This window comes from Lonchura striata, chromosome 5 (genome assembly GCF_046129695.1).
Source record: "Lonchura striata isolate bLonStr1 chromosome 5, bLonStr1.mat, whole genome shotgun sequence".
Classification (NCBI taxonomy): Eukaryota; Metazoa; Chordata; class Aves; order Passeriformes; family Estrildidae; genus Lonchura; species Lonchura striata.
Genome location: NC_134607.1, coordinates 59,434,864 through 59,453,028, shown reverse-complemented (window position 1 = coordinate 59,453,028; position 18,165 = coordinate 59,434,864). Strand labels below are relative to the sequence as shown.

The 18,165-nt window shown below is 40.2% G+C and overlaps 1 protein-coding gene across 1 annotated transcript in view; it reads left to right on the top strand.

The window, feature by feature from the left end:
• The window catches only part of PRKAR2B (protein kinase cAMP-dependent type II regulatory subunit beta), a 76,219-nt gene that overhangs the window by 25,100 nt on the left and 32,954 nt on the right, over nucleotides 1-18,165 (top strand). Inside the window, exon 2 of the mRNA XM_021539143.2 lies at nucleotides 4,845-4,880. Coding sequence (XP_021394818.1) covers nucleotides 4,845-4,880 — 36 coding nt within the window. The remainder of the gene's footprint in view (nucleotides 1-4,844; nucleotides 4,881-18,165) is intronic.

Below are 18,165 nucleotides of genomic sequence, written 5' to 3'. Positions count from 1 at the left end.
AGAAAAAAAAAGTATTATTTGGATATGACATTTGTTTCCTAAGCTCACCTGGGGCATTTGCACTTTCCATACAAGGAAGACATGCTATGGTGTGGATGTTTGTCTATCCATTAAGCTACATTAGCAGTATTCCTGCTTTGTAAATAAGGATGGGGTTTAGAGTGCTATGGGCTGCCAAACTGAAGAACTTAAACATATAATAGCTTAGTTTAATTTTTGTGGGGTTTTTATTTGTTTATTTTTCTTCTTTTTCAAGGGGGTTTAGTCCTTTGCCATATGAAGAAATTACAGTGGCTAATTGAAAGTGAGGCTTGTGGAAAGTGTTCTAATTTTTACTGACACTGAAGATTAATCACTAATCCCCTGCCAGCCCTTGTCACTTTTAGCAGGCATTTTGGCTTTGTGTGTTTTTCTCTAAAAGAACATTACCTGGAGTTGCTGTAAGTGTGGCAGGAGAGTGAGCAGTGTCCTGTTGGCCTCTGTCCCCCAGAGCAGCTGCAGGGAGTGGGGTGTGCTCGCCCTGGCTTGGGCACACACAGGGTTTCCTGCACTGTGCAGCACTCCTGGGGATGTGTCTTTGCTGTGGTTTGCAGACCTGCAGGAAGCACCAGTGTACAGGTCTGGTTGTCAGAGAGTGCTCAGGCATGTCCTTAACAGCCCCTGATAGGCAGAGCCTCTTCTTGATCCCAGGCTTACAGTCCCTGACTTCTTAGGAAGGCTGCACATCTAATGTCTGCGATGTCTTCAGCTTCTTGTTCCAGGTGGCATTAATGGCACAAGAATCTCTGGCAGTTTCTGAAGCAAAAACATTTAAATTGTGAGTTTGCAAAAAGAGACAGCTCAGGCTATTAGAACAGGCTGGCCATCTAGAGGATGCCCAGGTAGGGATCCTTTCATAGCATAATCTTCTTAGGCTTGCTACTCTACAGACCACCCCACAGACTTCCATTTCCTCCTCTACTTACAAAATTACGCTGCTTTTGATCATTTACCAATTATTTATATTTACTTGCTTGATCTGTATTGCCAAGATGTTTTAGAAACTCTACCTCCATGCAGTTCTCTGAGCAAGGATTTTCAAACATGAATTTCAGTTGATAACAAGTGACAGATTGTGGAATTCTCTCTTACGTAGTGCTAACAATCAAACTACTGTAACATACCACGTAAGTTTGTGCACTTTCAAATGGTAATGTAATCAAAACTTCATCAGTATACAGACCTCTGTCATTTCTCTCACACAGACCCACCCCACCCCTGATAATTTTCACCTATGAAGTTTGTAATAGATTTTGGTTGAAACAAAGTAGAACATGAAGAGTTACATTCAATATTGGAGTGACATCATGCTTGTAAACAAGAGTCTCTGTGCACAGCTGTACATTATGTATTGTGAGGCAGCACTCTTTCTAATACTGAAAAAAATATTAAATGTTGCTGGACATGTTCTGAATTTATCTGTATGTCTGTTTATTTTATTGGGAAAAATCCTCCTTTTGCAATGACGAGGTTTTGCAATCCATGGGTTTTATTCCTTCTATATTTTGCACAGATTAGTGGGGATGTGTGTAGCACTCGAGTTAGTATTGTGTTTCTAGCAAGTTGTTTGAGTTTAATCATTTTGAACAACCAGCCCTCGGCATGATGTCACTATAACCTTTAAGATTAAGTATATTTTTGCTGTAGAGTTAACTTCAATAGCCATGTAGATATTGCCTCATGCCCATTCCCTTCCCACGTTTACTCCTGCTGGAAAACTGGAGCTGTGAACTGGCGTGCATCAGCAGTGTTGCATCTGGCGTGGTTTTTGGGATGGGGTAACCCTCCCACAAGGCTGCCTGGGTTTCACATTGGAGGGAGTAGTCCTTGAGCAGCCTGCAGAGCACAAAGCCAGCTGCTGTCTGCTGTGCCTGCAGGCAGGCACTGGGAGTCCTGAGAACCTGTGTGTGGACATGGCAGAGAGGAGAGAGGGGAGCAGAGCGTTGGGAAGCAGCTGGAGCAGCAATGGGGTGGAAATTACAATGCCTGAGCACCCCTTCTGCATGTTTGTATCTTGGGGCTGGAAGCTGTGGATTTAAGTACAGTATTCCTGTGTCCTGTGAGTGGGATTTCAAAGCTGTCCTCATAATTCAACCTGCATGCCAAGATTGTCTCTTGGCATCCCTGTCTCTGTGGGTACCACTTCCACTTGAGCTGTGTGAATCAGGACAGTCATCTCAGTCCAAACCTAAGAGTCAGCCTAACTCAGATCTCAGTAAGGATGGTGGCTAAAAATAGATATCCAGGGAAGGTGGTAATCACAGGCAGAATAAGTAGTGTTTCTTCCCTGGGAATTTCTCTGCTGTTCCTGATGCTGTGTGGCTCCAGGAGGAGCATTTAATATCCCTCATTGAATATTTCTGCCATTGATTTGTCCACTTGTTTCTGAGCCAAGACTTTCCACTCCTGACACATTTGAAAGATAATTTAGTATTTGTTTTATACCTCAAGGAAAATGCACTATAGGTTTTCTTTTGCCCACCTTACAATGCTTACCCTGCCAGACATGATCTGGTTGACAACTCATCTACTTTGTACTGAAAACACCTAAATTCCTGTAGGGCTGATTATTATCTGAGACTTTCTTGCATGCTTGTATGCTAATGTTTCCACCTTTCTGGACAGCAGAAGTAAATAGTGATTTGCTACCAGAAAAACAGAGAATAGTTCGACTTGCTCCATAGCAAAGAACTGTGGGTTCTGTTTTTAAATCTCGCAGTAACGCATTTGGATGACCTCCATGAAATCCCAGCCTGGGCAGGAAGGCTTTGTGTGGTTGCTGCTGAAACACTGATTATTCACATAAGCTCAAAAATAATTGCTGATCACGGTTCTGACATTCTTGCTATTTTTTTTCTAACAGTAAATAATTTGTAAATTCTGTTGCACAATAAACTAAGCTTCTTGTAGCCAAATAAATGAGTGAATTTTGAATTATGTAGCTGAAAAATAACTTTTTTCTTTGTTTCAAATTATGTTAGTTTTTTGCTACATGTTCCTTTTTTTTTTTTAGATGTGCTGAGGTAGCTGTCTAGAGGAGTTAAATCTTCATATCTAGAGATTATATACAGAACTGACAGCCAAAGCCCTCCCTGAGTTTGGGAAAAGCTTCTGAATGGGAGCAAAACATTATTTTATGCTTTTTTGTTAGAAATATGTCAGATTCCGATTTTTTTAAAATACAAGCACATCTGCTGAGACTTGCTGCAAATTTACTTGCTTGAGGAAACAACTCAGCCATCTGATGGTGACAGTCATGACTGATGTCCTGAAATGAATTTGGCCCAGAACAGTAGTGACAAAATAAACAGTTTTGAGGAATCAAACATCCCCCATATTACAAAACAGCAGTTCCATAAAATATGTTGTCTGTTTTGATAAAAATGTGTCTACATTTTTTTTGTCTTTTTATTTAAAGAAAAATTTTTCGGGGGAATTAGAATTCATGTTTCAAGATAACTTTGCTGGTTATGTTATTCTTATGCTCATGTATATATATGTTTGGAGTTTGTAACAGCTTGTTAACCAGAGGTTTCCTTCCTTGTGTCTAGCACTCCAAACCTCTGTAGCTGGGTTTCCCATTGTATTTTTTTGCCACTTGGACCTGTCACTTCTGTATGTGCTTGTACGAACCACTGTGACTGTGGTTCAGAAATTGTAGCTTTGCTCTGATTTTTTGTCCCCAAAGGAATAAGAAGTCAGTTTGTATCTTAGGCTGTTGTTACTGTCTCTTCTGTTTTCTCAGTAATTTTTTTCTCTTGGCTTAGGTGTTCAAGACATGGTAACGTACATAAATCCCATGTAAAATTTACATAACTCCCATGTAAAATTTAATGGGATAAAATAAAAAGGTTAATATTTCTCATTTTTCAGTTCTGTGTAAACATGAAGAGCAGTTTTTAAAGCTGAATATTAATAAGCGCAGTAAGGGCATACATTTTTAATGTGGCTGCTGCCCACATTTGAAATTAGGTCATTCAGATTTTCTTCTTGCTCTTTATTCCAGCAGTTAATACATCACGTGAAAGTAGAGTTCAATGCCAGTGGTTTTTGCTAATTAGAAGTCTGAAGGTTGTATTTGGAAGGCAAAACATAAAACTATTTATCTATTTTATCTCTAGTAACTCTTAAAGAAGCTGCTAAGCCTAGAAATGAAATAGGGGCAAGGCCATGTGTTTTACGTCATATTTTGCAGTCTCTCCCAGTTGGAAACAAGACAGGAGTCTGATTACAAATGTTTGCAGCGTGCAGTTGGAGATGTGCCAGGATGGCACTATAAAACATTTGCACTGGGGTTTTGGTGGGGGTTGGCATTGTTATTGACTTACCTAAGGAGTTTTAAAGGTTAGTCAAAGCAAAAGTTGATCCTTTAATGGGATTACAAATTAATATTTTTCTCTATAGGGCTGTCTTTAGTTACAGATTTCCAATAGGTATATTTTGTAAAAATGAAGTAATTTTTTCACATACCCTGCTTGCATTATTGTTTGCAGGATGCCAATTTCTGTGCACTCAATAAATAAAGAGATGCAGACCTAAATGTTTCACATCCACTCATGAACAGCAGTAAGTAACAGTAACTTTTAGAAAACTGAAAATGGTCTCGAAATCTTTCTAGTTAGAATGTACCATCTCCTGCAAAGCTACTTAAAAGTTAAAGTGAATACGAATGGGTTCCTATAAAGATACAAAAATAATGTTGATCTGGTGTTTGTAGTTGTCACACTTGGAATGAGGTATAACATTGTTATGTTAAAAGCAAGTTAGATTACGACAAAAATAATCAAAATGTTGTTTTCTTTCAGCTCCAGCGGTAAACCGATTCACCAGACGTGCATCAGGTAAGCTGAACGAAGTTCCATTTGTCTACATAATAGTTGAAACATTATGCTGACAGTGACTGTCCTGTAAAACGTAATATGATGTTTGTCAGTGTTCTTTAAAGATGCTGGACTTGGGCTAACCTCTAATTTGTTACTTCTTTACTGAAAAATGTAGCCAAGGTTTCAGGTCATGGAACTTTGCACTAGCCCTTCCTGTTGCTGTGGAATTTATTAAAAACCAAAGCTTTTTTTTAATACACCCCCCCCACCACCCTTAAAGAAAATAATTTCAGTTCTAGCAGATCTGAAAGCTGAAAGCAAGAGAAGAATTTAATCTGAAGGTAAGCAGGCTTACCTCGCTTACTTCATAGGCAGCCTGAAACTGCAATTTCGTGATCAGCTATGCATGAAGAAATGTTCAACTGTGCTGGAAACTGTTTTCCAAACCCAGGCTGTTTTGTTTGTTGTGCTGTGCAGAGTTGGCAGATTGGGTCTGGAAGCACTGTTCTCATGGTGGTGGTGGTTGTGTTGGGTGTGCACCTGCCTTGCCTGGTGCTGGTTTGTATATTCTTCAAGTTAACTTAGTTCTTGCTGGCTCAGAGGACTCTTACTTTACTTTATTTAACAGATCCCTCCACATTATGTATCATTAAAAGTTAATATTCTTGGCCTTTCCTTATTGTTCTGCTGTGTCATGTCCTTTAGACTTAATTTTTGAAGACTTTTTTTTTAATTGTGAGGCCTAGAATCTGGATCTTATTTGTTTGAAGTACTATGAATCTGAAATGTCATGAGACTCATGGCTGACTTATAAGAGTCAGGCGAGCAGAAGATGTGAGCTATTCCTAGTCATTTTAATATGCCATATTCAGTATAAAATGCTCTTTGTTTTCAACTTCAGGTCATTTTTAATAAATGTATTTCATAATCCAGTAATTCTATCTAGACTTCTGGTTTTGCTACTTACAACCTCAGTCAGGAAGTCTCTTGTCAATTTAAAAATACTAGTGAAAATCCTCAGGATCACTGAGGAACTGTAGAGAAAAAAGGAAGTTTGCAGGATTGGTGCGTAGCATATAATAGAATCGCATAATGGTTTGGGTTGGAAGGAACCTTAAAGATCACCCAGTTCCAACCCCCTGCCACAGGCAGGGACACCTTCCACTATCCCAGGTTCCTCAGAGCCCTGTCCAGCCTGGCCTTGGACACTTCCAGGGATGGGGCATCCACCTCTGGTCTGGGCAACCTGTGCCAGTGCCTGACCACCTTCACATATGCAGCACAAAGTAAGAAAATGTAATTAATTCCAAATATTCTGATGCTTCATGAGGTACTGTAGCTTGAAATGAAAGGAATGATTTGTTAACTAGTGCTCAGCAACAGTGAGCAGGGCTCTATGCAAATCGCATTTCATGTTTTAAGGAGAGTTCTACTGTGACTGATTGATAGCTGACAGTAATGAATGCAGTTCTTCTAACAGATGTGTGATAAGCTTTTGCATTCAGAGAGTTTGATTGTTTGAAAAGCTAGTACTTGCACACAAAAAGCCCCCAGTCAGTTATTCTGGATGTTCAAGCTAGAACAAGGAAATGCTGCAGTCCACTATGTGTGCTATTTTATTGTTAGTGGTAGCTTTAATAGTTTTTTTTTCAAAAAGAAAGCCTGTGAGAGGTGATAGTTCTTACTTTTCTTCTTAAATTATAAATGACTGTCAGAGAAGCACAATACATTTAAGAAACTTGATTGTTAAAATATAAAGTTAAAAATATAAATCAGACTATACTGATAATATAAACATTTCACAGGGATGTTTGCAGTCCTAACCGTATTTTTAAATATTGTTTTTTAAATTGAACATTTGTCTGTGTAGATTAAGTCAATCAATATACCTTGCAAGGGAAAAGCTAGATAGTAGCTGTTGGGTTTGGGGTTTTTTTATGCTTGGTACCTTAACCTTCTGTAGTCAAAGCTGATTCTCATGTTTAGGAAATGCCATATGTATTATGTAGGCAGACCAAATGAAATGTAGGGGTTTTTTTCCTCAAATATGAGCTTCTCCTAATTTTAGGCTGTTTGGCTAAGAGTTATTTTAAAATTTGAAATGTGCAATATTTTAGATTCTTGACTGCTTTTGAAGATTTTCTTCTGGTGAATATTTCTCCAAGCTAGTGGTGAATATTTGGAGAGTTAGCTGTAGAATGGGGTGTCATGTTGCATCTAATTAATGATATTGCAGACTGATTCTGGGAGTGTGTGACTTCAGGGTGCCTTTTGTCATGCCTCTGCCCATAGGTTCTCCCTACTTCTCTTGCACAGACCTAGGGGTTGTGCTGCCTGAGAGTGGATTGATTTAAAATAAAACAGAAATACATGAGATTCTGGTGTGGTGTTTTGCATTGGTTTCCAACATTTCCTCACAGAGAACAATAATTCTCTACAGTGGGTATTTTGATGCTTCTTGTAACTCTTTGGGTAATGCCTAGTATTTTCCTTGGTTGCATAAGACATAGTTATTTTTCCTAACTGAGCTAGAAATTAGGCACCCAGAGCTTAATTGCTGAAGCACCTACTGAAAATAATACAGCACAGCATTTATTATTTAACAGCTGTTCCTGTTAACATGCTGAGAATGTATTAATGAACTGTCATTGGTATGTAGAGGAAAAAAACAGAATTAAGCTGGGATAAATTAGCTGTTCTGGAATTCCAGTTCTTAAAATTTATTGAGCTACCTAATTAGGTATCTCTGATGTGTGTTTATTCATATGTATGTGCATATATGCACTGTGGGCTCTGTACATAAAATACACTTACAGTGCTGGTGACAGCTACTCATGGGCTAGCTAATAATGCACTCCATTGTTCTAGACTATGCACAAGGAATAATAGATATCACACTCAAAAGAGGAGTTTGGTAAGAAGAGGAGATTAAAAATACTTTATAGAGCTAGAATGAACAATGAGACAGCTGCAAGTAGTTAATCCTTTATTTTTCTTTTCAAAACTGATGTCACTAAGATGAAGAGAAAGGAAAACAACTGTTGAGGCGATCAAGAGACTTGGGTGTGGAAAGAAAGGGGAGCATGAAGGGCATCCCTTCCTCCTTCAGATAGGATGTGGGAGGTTCTCTGCAGCCAAATACAGGGGAAAATCTGGCACAAGTTTGCCAGAACAATTTATTCTTCTTCGTTGTGTAAGGTGCCGTTAGGAAGAAAATGACAAAATAAGAGTTTTGGTCTGCAGTATTCTGAGCCCTTGTGTAGACTGGATTAGTCATGCCCATAGTAGCATTTATATTTATTACTGCTGCTTCTCAATTTAATAATTCCTACAGGAAGCATGGCAATGTATTTAAGAAACATGGTGAATTTTACTGCATTTAGACAGGAGTCCTGTTAGTGAAAGGATGGCTAATTGCTTTCTGAAATTACGGAAAAGCATAGGTGATATCAAATTAAATGGTTAAATATAAACGAGTATTTAGGAAGAGCAGATCAACATTGATAGCCAAGAATAGAAAATGTCCCTAGGAACAATATTTCACTTGTGATTTTCAATCAACTCAACTATATTGAGTTTTTCTTAAAAAGATTGGCACCCACTTTCCTGTGGCATATTAAAAATTGTCAGAGAAAGGCAGCATACTTAAATGAAGTGCTATTCCCTTTTATAGAGTAAGGCAGAAGCTGGGGTTGTACCAAAAATAATGGTGTGGAATTAAGTAACTGTAAAGTACCCTTTGAAATGCTTAGGTAGCATGCAGTGTTGTTAGAAGCATATCGAATGATGAAAGAATGAAGAACTTCATTGATGAACCAGTAATTCCAGTTCTTCAAGAGGGATCACTGGTTCTGCTTCTTGTGAGTGATGAATTTTCCCAAACTGAATTCAAGTGATGTTGGATTCACCTTTGTTCATTGCACATGTGTAGTTAATCCAAAATTTGAAATGTCCAATATGCCACATGTCTGAGATAAGCAAGGACACAGCAGCCATACAGTGGTATCTAATACTAAAACTCAGTTAAGCACTAAGGCTGCCATTGTCATGGTGAGGAAAACCAGGAGAAAATGCTGTCAGAGTTTGAGACAAATCTACATTGCATGAACAGAGTACAGTAAAGAAGGCATATTGTGCCTTGTCAGGGTTCTTATAATTACCATCACTGTAACACCCAAATCCTTTGCTGAATAACAAAAAGGGTGTGGTGCACTGAGCTGTATGCACTTTAAAGCTACTGGATCAGGGAGAGTGCTGTGCTTCAGTCTGGTCCTGGTCCTGCTTAAAACACATATGTTATAGAATATCCTACATTAGCAGGAAAGCACAACTCCTGTCCCACCACAGGACACCCCAAGAGTCACACCATGTGCCCAAGAGCATTGTCCAAATGCTTTTTGAGCTCCATCGGATCTGGTGCCGTGGTCATTTCCCTGGGGAACCTATTCCAGTGCCCAGCCACCCTCTGTGTGAAGAAAGATTTCCTAATGTCCAGCCTGAACCTCCCTGGCACAGCTTCATGCTGTTCTTTGGATCCTATTAATGGTCACCCAAATGAAGAGATCAGTGGCTGCCCCTCCCCTTCCCCTTGTTAGGAAGCTGTAGACAGCTGTGAAGTCTCCTCAGTCTCCTCCAGGCTGAATAAATCAAGTGACCTCATCCACTCCTTGGCTTTCTCCTTCAGACCCTTCACCATCTTCATAGCCCCACCTTTGGAATAATAGCTTTAGATCTTTATTGTGTTGAGGCACCCAAAACTGCACACAGGACTCCAGGAGAGGCCACCCCAGTGCAGAGCAGAGCAGGACAATCCCCTCCCTTGCCCAGCTGGTGTGATGCCCTCAGGACACGCTTGGCCCCTCCTTGCTGCCAAGGCACTGCTGACTCTGGCTCTTGGGAATGAAGAACTGCTCTCAGTGATCTGCCTCACAACACTTCTGGGTCTGTGGATAGTTAGTGAAAAAGGCTGTTTCCCATGCAATCCATAATTAATTGATCCAGCTTCCTTTCTTTAGTTCTTCTTGCATAGACTATTTGCTGTGCACTTCCTCTGCAAATGAGGCAGTCACAGAAACGAGTTTAATTTGCTCTTGTTTCCTCTTATATTTTCTGGCAATTTGAGAAAAGTTCCTATAGAAAAATGAAGTATTAATATAGGCCTAGAGATGCTTAAAGAACACACACATTTGCCTCCACTCCTAACCACTGCTTTCATTCAGAATGTTTGATAAATAACATAATGATGTTAAACTGGGGAATGTTTGTTCCTGTCTTGTTGTTACCTTGAGATTTGTTGCTTTTGATGCAGATCTGAAGACAAGCATGTGTGCTTTGAAGCTCTTCTGTCTCCTTCCGGGTTCAGTTATTTTGGCTGTTCTAGTGACAGATCCTGCCCATGAAACTTTTTCTTCTCTCAGTTGCATTGCGTGTATACAAAAACTATTCTATACTACAGTGTATAATTGGGCTGTAGTAATCTTGTTCAAAAGAAAACAAAATTTAGGCTATTTGCAATACTTAAGGAAGTTTGTAAGTCGTCAATATTCAACTTTCATTTATTCCTCTTTTTAAACTCCAAAACCTAAAGCATAGATTCTATCAGGTTGTATCAAAGTGTTTTCTTGGATATATGATGAGCAGAGGTTGAATATGAATTTTTCAGAGCCCATTCATGGAGCTGAAATACAGAAATAGGCAAGCTGTTGCAAATCAGTGCAATGCCAGGTTTTAGATACAGCTGTGTTTAAGCTGTTTTTGTCATAACACTGAAGGCTTAATAAAAGAAGAGATTTTGTAGATGCATACTATAAGGCAAAGTTTGAGGTGGTGGAGGAAGGGAGAAAAAAAGGCAAGGAAAGGGAAAGAGGGAGGTGGTAGGAATAAGGATGTGAGCCTTGTGCTCTGTGATAGGTTGCTATAGAGAGGGCTCTCAATATTTGTCCCAAGGAGGTGGCAGGGAATGAAGGAAGTAAACAAACAGCAATTGGCCTAATTTTTACACACACAAATATTTAGGCTATGCCTTGAGCAAAACTCCTGGACTAAATACTTAGTAAAGCAATAGACTAAACTATACAGGAATGTTGCGTTATCTCAGAAGTTTTAAAGAAAGGTAGCACCTTTCTTGAAGGCATAGAGGTGTAATTCATACTGCAGCAGTGTATAGATGATTTTGATAGATGGTTTAGATGATTCATTGAAGTTTCATCTGTATTTCTGTGTTTGTTTAGATGTCTTTGCTATCACATATTTCTTGACTGCATTTATAAACTGACTAAAATATACAGAGCAATCATTTTTAAATTGCACAAGTTAGTAAAGCTAGGTAGCAACTGTTTCTTTAGAAAATAGGGAAATTGTGTTTTGAATTCACAAATTATTGTGTATCCCTTTTCATGGGAAATTGTAGTTTTTCCTGCTGTCCTAGTATAACCTTTGAAAAGCATTCTGCATGTGGTTTTGTATCAATAAAATTAATCCTTGTCATTTTTTCAGCTATTTGGGCTGGTCTTGTTTCAGACATATGAAACATAAACCAGAGATTGGTCTTGAAATACAAATCAAGTTTGTCTTTAGGGACTGTTGCCCATCCTATTTGAGGAAGAGCTCAGACATCCTAGCAAAGTATCAAATTGTTAGACTGATTGACCAATACCTTTAAACTCATTTTTGTATGTAACTGGTAGTTAAATAGGTATGGGAAAGTGTGATTATACATCAAGCCCTACCTGCAGCCAGCAGCGTGGCCTCATCCGTACCACTGTTTGGGAATGGTCCTGTTTGGGACTGTGCCAAGGACAGTGCTGGAGCCTGGTCCGGATGAGTGAGTGTGGAGGGATGGGTGTGCTGGCTCCGTTCCAAGTCAGTGCGAGCGCTTGGGGAACACCAGTGCCGAGCCAGAGGGAGCGCTCGGGTAACGCCGGTTCTGAGCCAGAGACAATGGTTGGATAACGCCGGTTCTGAGCCGGAGGGAGTGCTCGGGTAACGCCAGTTCTGAGCCAGAGACAATGGTTGGATAACGCCGGTTCTGAGCCAGAGGGAGCGCTTGGATAACGCCGGATCTGGGCCGGAGGGAGCGTTTGGATAACGCCGGTTCTGGGCCGGAGGGAGCGTTTGGATAACGCTGGTTCTGGGCCGGAGGGAGCGCTTGGATAACGCTGGTTGTGAGCCGGAGGGAGCGCTTGGATAACGCCGGTTCTGGGCCGGAGGGAGCGCTTGGATATTGCTGGTTCTTGGACGGAGGGAGTGCTTGGATAATGCCGGATCTGGGCCGGAGGGAGCATTTGGATAATGCTGGTTCTGAGCCGGAGGGAGCGCTTGGATAATGCTGGTTCTGAGCCGGAGGGAGCGCTTGGATAATGCTGGTTCTGAGCCGGAGGGAGCACTTGGATAACGCCGGATCTGGGCCGGAGGGAGCGTTTGGATAACGCCGGTTCTGAGCCGGAGGGAGCGCTTGGATAATGCTGGTTCTGAGCCGGAGGGAGTGCTCGGGTAACGCTGGTTCTGGGCCGGAGGGAGCGCTTGGATAACGCCGGTTCTGAGCCAGAGGGAGCGCTTGGATAATGCTGGTTCTGGGCCGGAGGGAGCGCTTGGATAATGCTGGTTCTGGGCTGGAGGGAGCGCTTGGATAACGCTGGTTGTGAGCCGGAGGGAGCGCTTGGATAACGCCGGTTCTGGGCTGGGGGGAGCGCTTGGATAATGCTGGTTCTGGGCTGGAGGGAGCGCTTGGATAACACTGGTTCTGGGCTGGGGGGAGCGCTTGGATAACGCCGGTTCTGGGCTGGAGGGAGCGCTTGGATAACGCTGGTTCTGGGCTGGAGGGAGCGCTTGGATAACACTGGTTCTGGGCTGGGGGGAGCGCTTGGATAACGCTGGTTCTGAGCTGGAGGCAATGGTCAAGGCAACTGCACGCTGAGTTCCATGCTGAGCACTTTTTGCATGTGATTCACTCCCTCTTTTTTGCACACTTCTGTTATTAATATTGTTGTTGTTGATACTGCTCTTTCCTTATCTTTTTGCTGTCTCCAGTAAATTGCTCTAATCTCAACTCATGATCTTCACTTTTTGTGCCTCTAGTTCTCCTCTCCTGCACGCTGCAGTGGGAAGAGTAATGAGTGAGTGGCACATTGGTTTGGAGAGTCTCAGTGGGAGCACTAAATTCTTAAACCTCAACAGTCATACTGTGTTTTCTGTTTTAACCTGCTTCTAAATTTTCATTCATGATTGATAATTTCAGAGATCCAAGTAACACATGATCAGAGAAGTTGATAATCTTCCAATGCTTTTATTAGGATGCTCATAACTCATGATTTTGAAAGAAATGAAATAATGGTTTTGTTTTTTTTTTTGAATGAGAATGTATCCAGGTTGCTGAAAGAAAGAGGAAGAATTTTAAAATAAATTTAGAGCAGGTGTGTATTGATAGTCATTATTTAATAGTTCTTATCTTTCTTCTCTAAAATATTTCAGTATGTGTCTATGATAAGCTCCTCGTTGTTTGCTGTGCTATATTGTTCTACCACCCTTGTATTAGGTTAGGGAGGTATGTTCCCTCCACTCTAATTGATAGAGCATGAATCTGTAGGCTGTTGTATCTGCTTGCCAGTTTTCCAAAACAATTTCACTCCATCTGTGACTTCATGTGGTTTGACCTTCATGCTATAGAAGATTTATTCTGAAGGATAAAAGATGAGTAAGACAAGGCATGTTTTACCTAGCAAGTTGTTCAAAACGGAGTAACAGTATTTGTTGTATTAATGTGAATGCATCCTTAAGAGGTTAAGATGGTGAATAATTCCTTTTCTTGTTCTAATAACAATTTTGTGTGAAAGTGAAAAAGATCGATTTCTGATGTCTTCACAATTATTGTGAAGAATTATAATGAGCATGCCAGAATGAAAAATTTTTGCAATTTTTCTTTGCTGCAATGCCATAATCCACTCATGAGGAAAATTGTATGTATTTATTACACAGATTAGGAAACAGAACTCCATGACAACATAAAGAAAAATGAACTTATCAGAGGAAATATTAAATCAAAATGTTAAAGCCTTGTTTAGTTTTCTTGTTAAACCTGAGATTGCATAGAAACACTAACTCTTTCCCCTCTAGATACACAAGAAAATAATGAAAATGTGGATATTCACTTTCAAATAACCAGTCACAGAAGAGGAACCCCCATCAGCCTAAACACAAAGCTTCAGTCAGTCTTTGAAAGCACCTTTCACTCTGAACATCAGCTACACACTGCAACAAAATTGGGAGCTTATATCCTTAACATTGTTTCGTGGGCAGTCTAGTAAGTGATGAGTGCATCTTTTAAGGCATAAATTCAACGCCTACTTGTTAGCCTTTTTCTCTCCTGCTGTCACAGGAGTTTTGGAAATACAGCTTCTGATTGGAGCAGTACTGTAGCAAAACTGTGCTGTCTGAGCTGGGGACTTGGAACACTGAAAGGGGGAAGTCCTAAATAATAATTACTTTCTAGTCTCTCATATTCTTGCCAGTGAGAACAGGAAGAGACATTTTTTTCTGCTAGCATTGATTTGGGGACTACTTTCACCCCTGTTCTCGTTGGAACAGAGCTGAGTACACTTACTCTTTTGTTCACTTATTTTTTTGTCTATCCCATCATGGTAATATATTATGTATAACAATATACCATCATAGTAATATGTTAATATCAAGAACAGTTGTGCAGGACACAATTTAATTTTTTCAGGCATTTTCCTTACTGAGAAGATAAGCACAAATATTATTCTTTATTTTATGCTACTCATTTGGGAGTAAGTTCCTGGGGAATGCCAGCCATCGTGACTTTGGGGTTTAGACTCAAATGGATGAAGTCAAGGAATCAGCCAACAGCAGACAAAATGTGTGTGTATGTATTTATAAAGAACATAGCAGAAATGTCTCCTTGTATAAGGAGACCTACTGTTCTGTAGGATTTTTAGACATATCACAGAATCAATCACATTTTCTCATGGTTCGTGTGAAGGAATGCTTCGAATGCGAAATAGCTAAGGAAGAAAAAGAGAGATACTTACGCCTACTGTGTGGCATAATTACACTGAAAAAGATGAGATCCTAATCTAAAAGATCTTCTTGAGGTGTGCTCCTGGGATCAGTTTGTTCGTGAGTAATTACAGCAGAGAACCTAAATTGTCATTGTGGTTCAGTAGTGCCCAGCGACATGAATATGTTATTATGTTGGTGAAGACTGTACATTTTGTTAATTGAATTTCTTAGCTGTGCAAGTCAAACTGTGTAGGAAGAACCAGTATGGAGTGCCCCATAGTTCATCTTCTTATGTATGAGGCTCATTAGACCAACACAGTTGGCTTCTTTAATATGCCATCCAGGAAACTGGTCTGCTGCAAGAATGAGGAAAGGGAAGTGGTACAGTTTTTATGGGTCAGTTCAAGAAACACAGTCCACTTGCAAAAAAATACCAAAATACTATGGGAGAACTGTGGTTACGCAGCTGTCACAGTAGCAAAGCAGAGGCAGGAGCAACGCAGTGTTACAATAGCTGATGCACTGGGTTAGCAAGGGCCTGGAAGAGAGGAGTAGGAAGCCTATGCTTGATGCAGTCAAAAAGAATAATAAAGTGGGATTTCAAATCCTTTGTGGTACGCCTACCACCAAGTGCCCAGCAGCAGTGCTTGCTGGGTGTGAGACACCCTCACTGCCTGCACCGTGCACATTCCCATCTCTGCAGAAAACCTGCCCTGGAAGGGAAGGAAAATTAAAACATGTGATGATACAAAAGCTGTGCTGCATAAAGGAGACAAAGACTGCCTGCTATTAGAGGCTGCTTTGCTGCAGTCTGACACAAATGTTAGCTATGTATATCTCCATGCTAACACTCTGCACCTGCTGATGCAATCGTGCAGCTCATGGTATCCTCACACCTGACTCTGAAGCCAGTTGCTTAAAACCTTCTGCACAGAACTTGACTGTGGAATGGTCAAGAAACTGTAGACTTAAAAGCAACAGGAATACTTTAATTCTTGTAGATGCACTGACCCCCACAACAATGGAATATTACTGTCACCTAACGTAGAACAAAAAGCTATCCTGAGAAATTTACATATAAAGCTCTTAATTGAATGGCACACAACCTTATGGTTTATGTTTTCCAGCTTTTTAAATTAGGTAAATCTAGCAAAATGTAGTGTGTAACTGTTGATGTAGAGAGATGCTTTAAGTGGAACATGATGCTCATGGTTTTGCTAAAAATGGTATTAATTTGGAAAAAATATATGATGGCAGAATCCACTAAGTAATGGTATTTCCTAATGGTATTGCCTAAAAGCCATAAGCCATTTTGTAGCATACTATCTCTCATTTATGTATTCTATCTTTCTAAGTAGAATTTCTTACATGTTTTCTTTCTGAGTAGATGGTGTGCAGACAAAATCTCAGGGATGTCAACTGGCTTTGTCAGTTGTTGTGATGATTTCCCAAATTATTTTTTAATTTTTATTTTTTATTTTGGTGATCAAGTTAGGGGGAAAAGCAAATGAAATAGTGATGTAGTACACTGACACATGTTTGAAATGCTTGGTTTGAATTGCAAATTTTTCAAGTGTGCCAACTTTTCACAAAAAAAAAAAAAGTTTATCAAGTTACAGAATGTTTTTATTCTATTAAAAAATTCTTTTGTCCTGGCACTGGCAAGGACACACTTGTGTTCAGTTTTGGGCCCCTCACTACAACAAAGACATGGAGGTGCTGGAGTGTGTCCAGAGAAGGGCAACCCAGCTGAGGAAGGGTCTGGAGCACAAGTCTGATGAGGAGCAGCTGAGGGAGCTGGGGGTGTCCAGCCTGGAGAAAAGGAGCCCAGGGGAGCCCCTATTGGTTCTACAGCTGCCTGGAGGGAGGCTGTGGCCAGTGCGGGTCAGCATCTTCTCCCAGGTAACAAATGGCGAGGAGAAATGACCTTCAGTTACAGCAGGGGAGTTATACATTGGATATTGGGGAAAATGTATTCACCTAAAGAGTGGTGAAGCATTGGAACAGGCTGCCCAGGGAAGGGATGGAGTCCATATCCCTGTAAGTGTTCAAAGAATGGATTGATGTGGGACACTGGTATGTTTAGTGGGTATGGTGGTATTAGGTCAAAGGTTGGACTTGATGGTCTTGGAGGTCTTTTCCGACCTTAATGATTCAATGAATCTCTAGGTACCTGGACTTGCATAATTCTGATTACTGAACAATGCCAATAATACCCATAATTCTGGCATATCCATATATTTCTGGCAAATAATTCTTAGGATGTACTATTTTGTGGTTCACCTCTGACCATAATGTCATTTTTATTTGGAATTGGAGAAAGTCTTTTCATTAGCTGTGACATTTTCAAAGCTGAAGCAAAATAATTTTCAGTGTTGAGTGACTTTTAGTTTAAGAACTGTATATGTCACAAAATAGCTTTAAAATTTATCATTAAAAGCTTTGCATAAAGGTTGAATTATTAAGTAGAAAAAACTCCTCTACACCAAAAGTTATAATTGACTGATCATGAGTTACCTTTTCTATCGTGAATGTTTAGACCTTTGTATTTCAGACTAGGCCTTATTTTTTACAAGCACTAAATATGTCCCATCAATTTGAATGAGAAAGGAGGTGCTCAGTTGGCTGGAGGTTGAGGTGGCAAGTGGTTGTACTCTGCAAGGGAGGAAGCAAATTTCAGGGGCATTTCTATTCATTTCACACTTCTCATGCAGGGCTCTTTAATCAAAACACAACATGACTGAGGGATCATTTGCAAAGGCATTATTTATATGAGCAATTGGAATTGTTTCTATTTATAGACTGGCTGCAGTCACATCCAAGGACTGCGTTTCTTAGGGTGTTTATCATACGAGTGGTGCCAACAGGAACTCTGTATTTACTTCCCCATGCTGCCATTTTTAATGAATACTTCTTTTTATGAAACTTCTCTGTTTTTCTTCATGGTGTTTCTTCTTCATGACTGCAAAGTTAAAACTACCACTGTCCTTCCTTCCTGAGGGTAAAATCAACACACTTTAATGACCGGGTTGTGAAATTGCACAGTGATGCAGGTGGGCACAACGTACGTAAGTGGCTTAATGGAAAGGAATAATGTAACCCTGGGCTGGCTGGATTAATGGACGCAATTTGATACCAGCCATTGGTGATGTGCATGTACACATTTTCTAACAACCAAATTTTTATCATCATAACTTTTGGGGGGTTTTAACCTGCATTTTTATTTTGTGTTCTGCACAAAATGAACTGGGAGTGGCATGACTTCATGTCCTTTTATTTTTGGGGA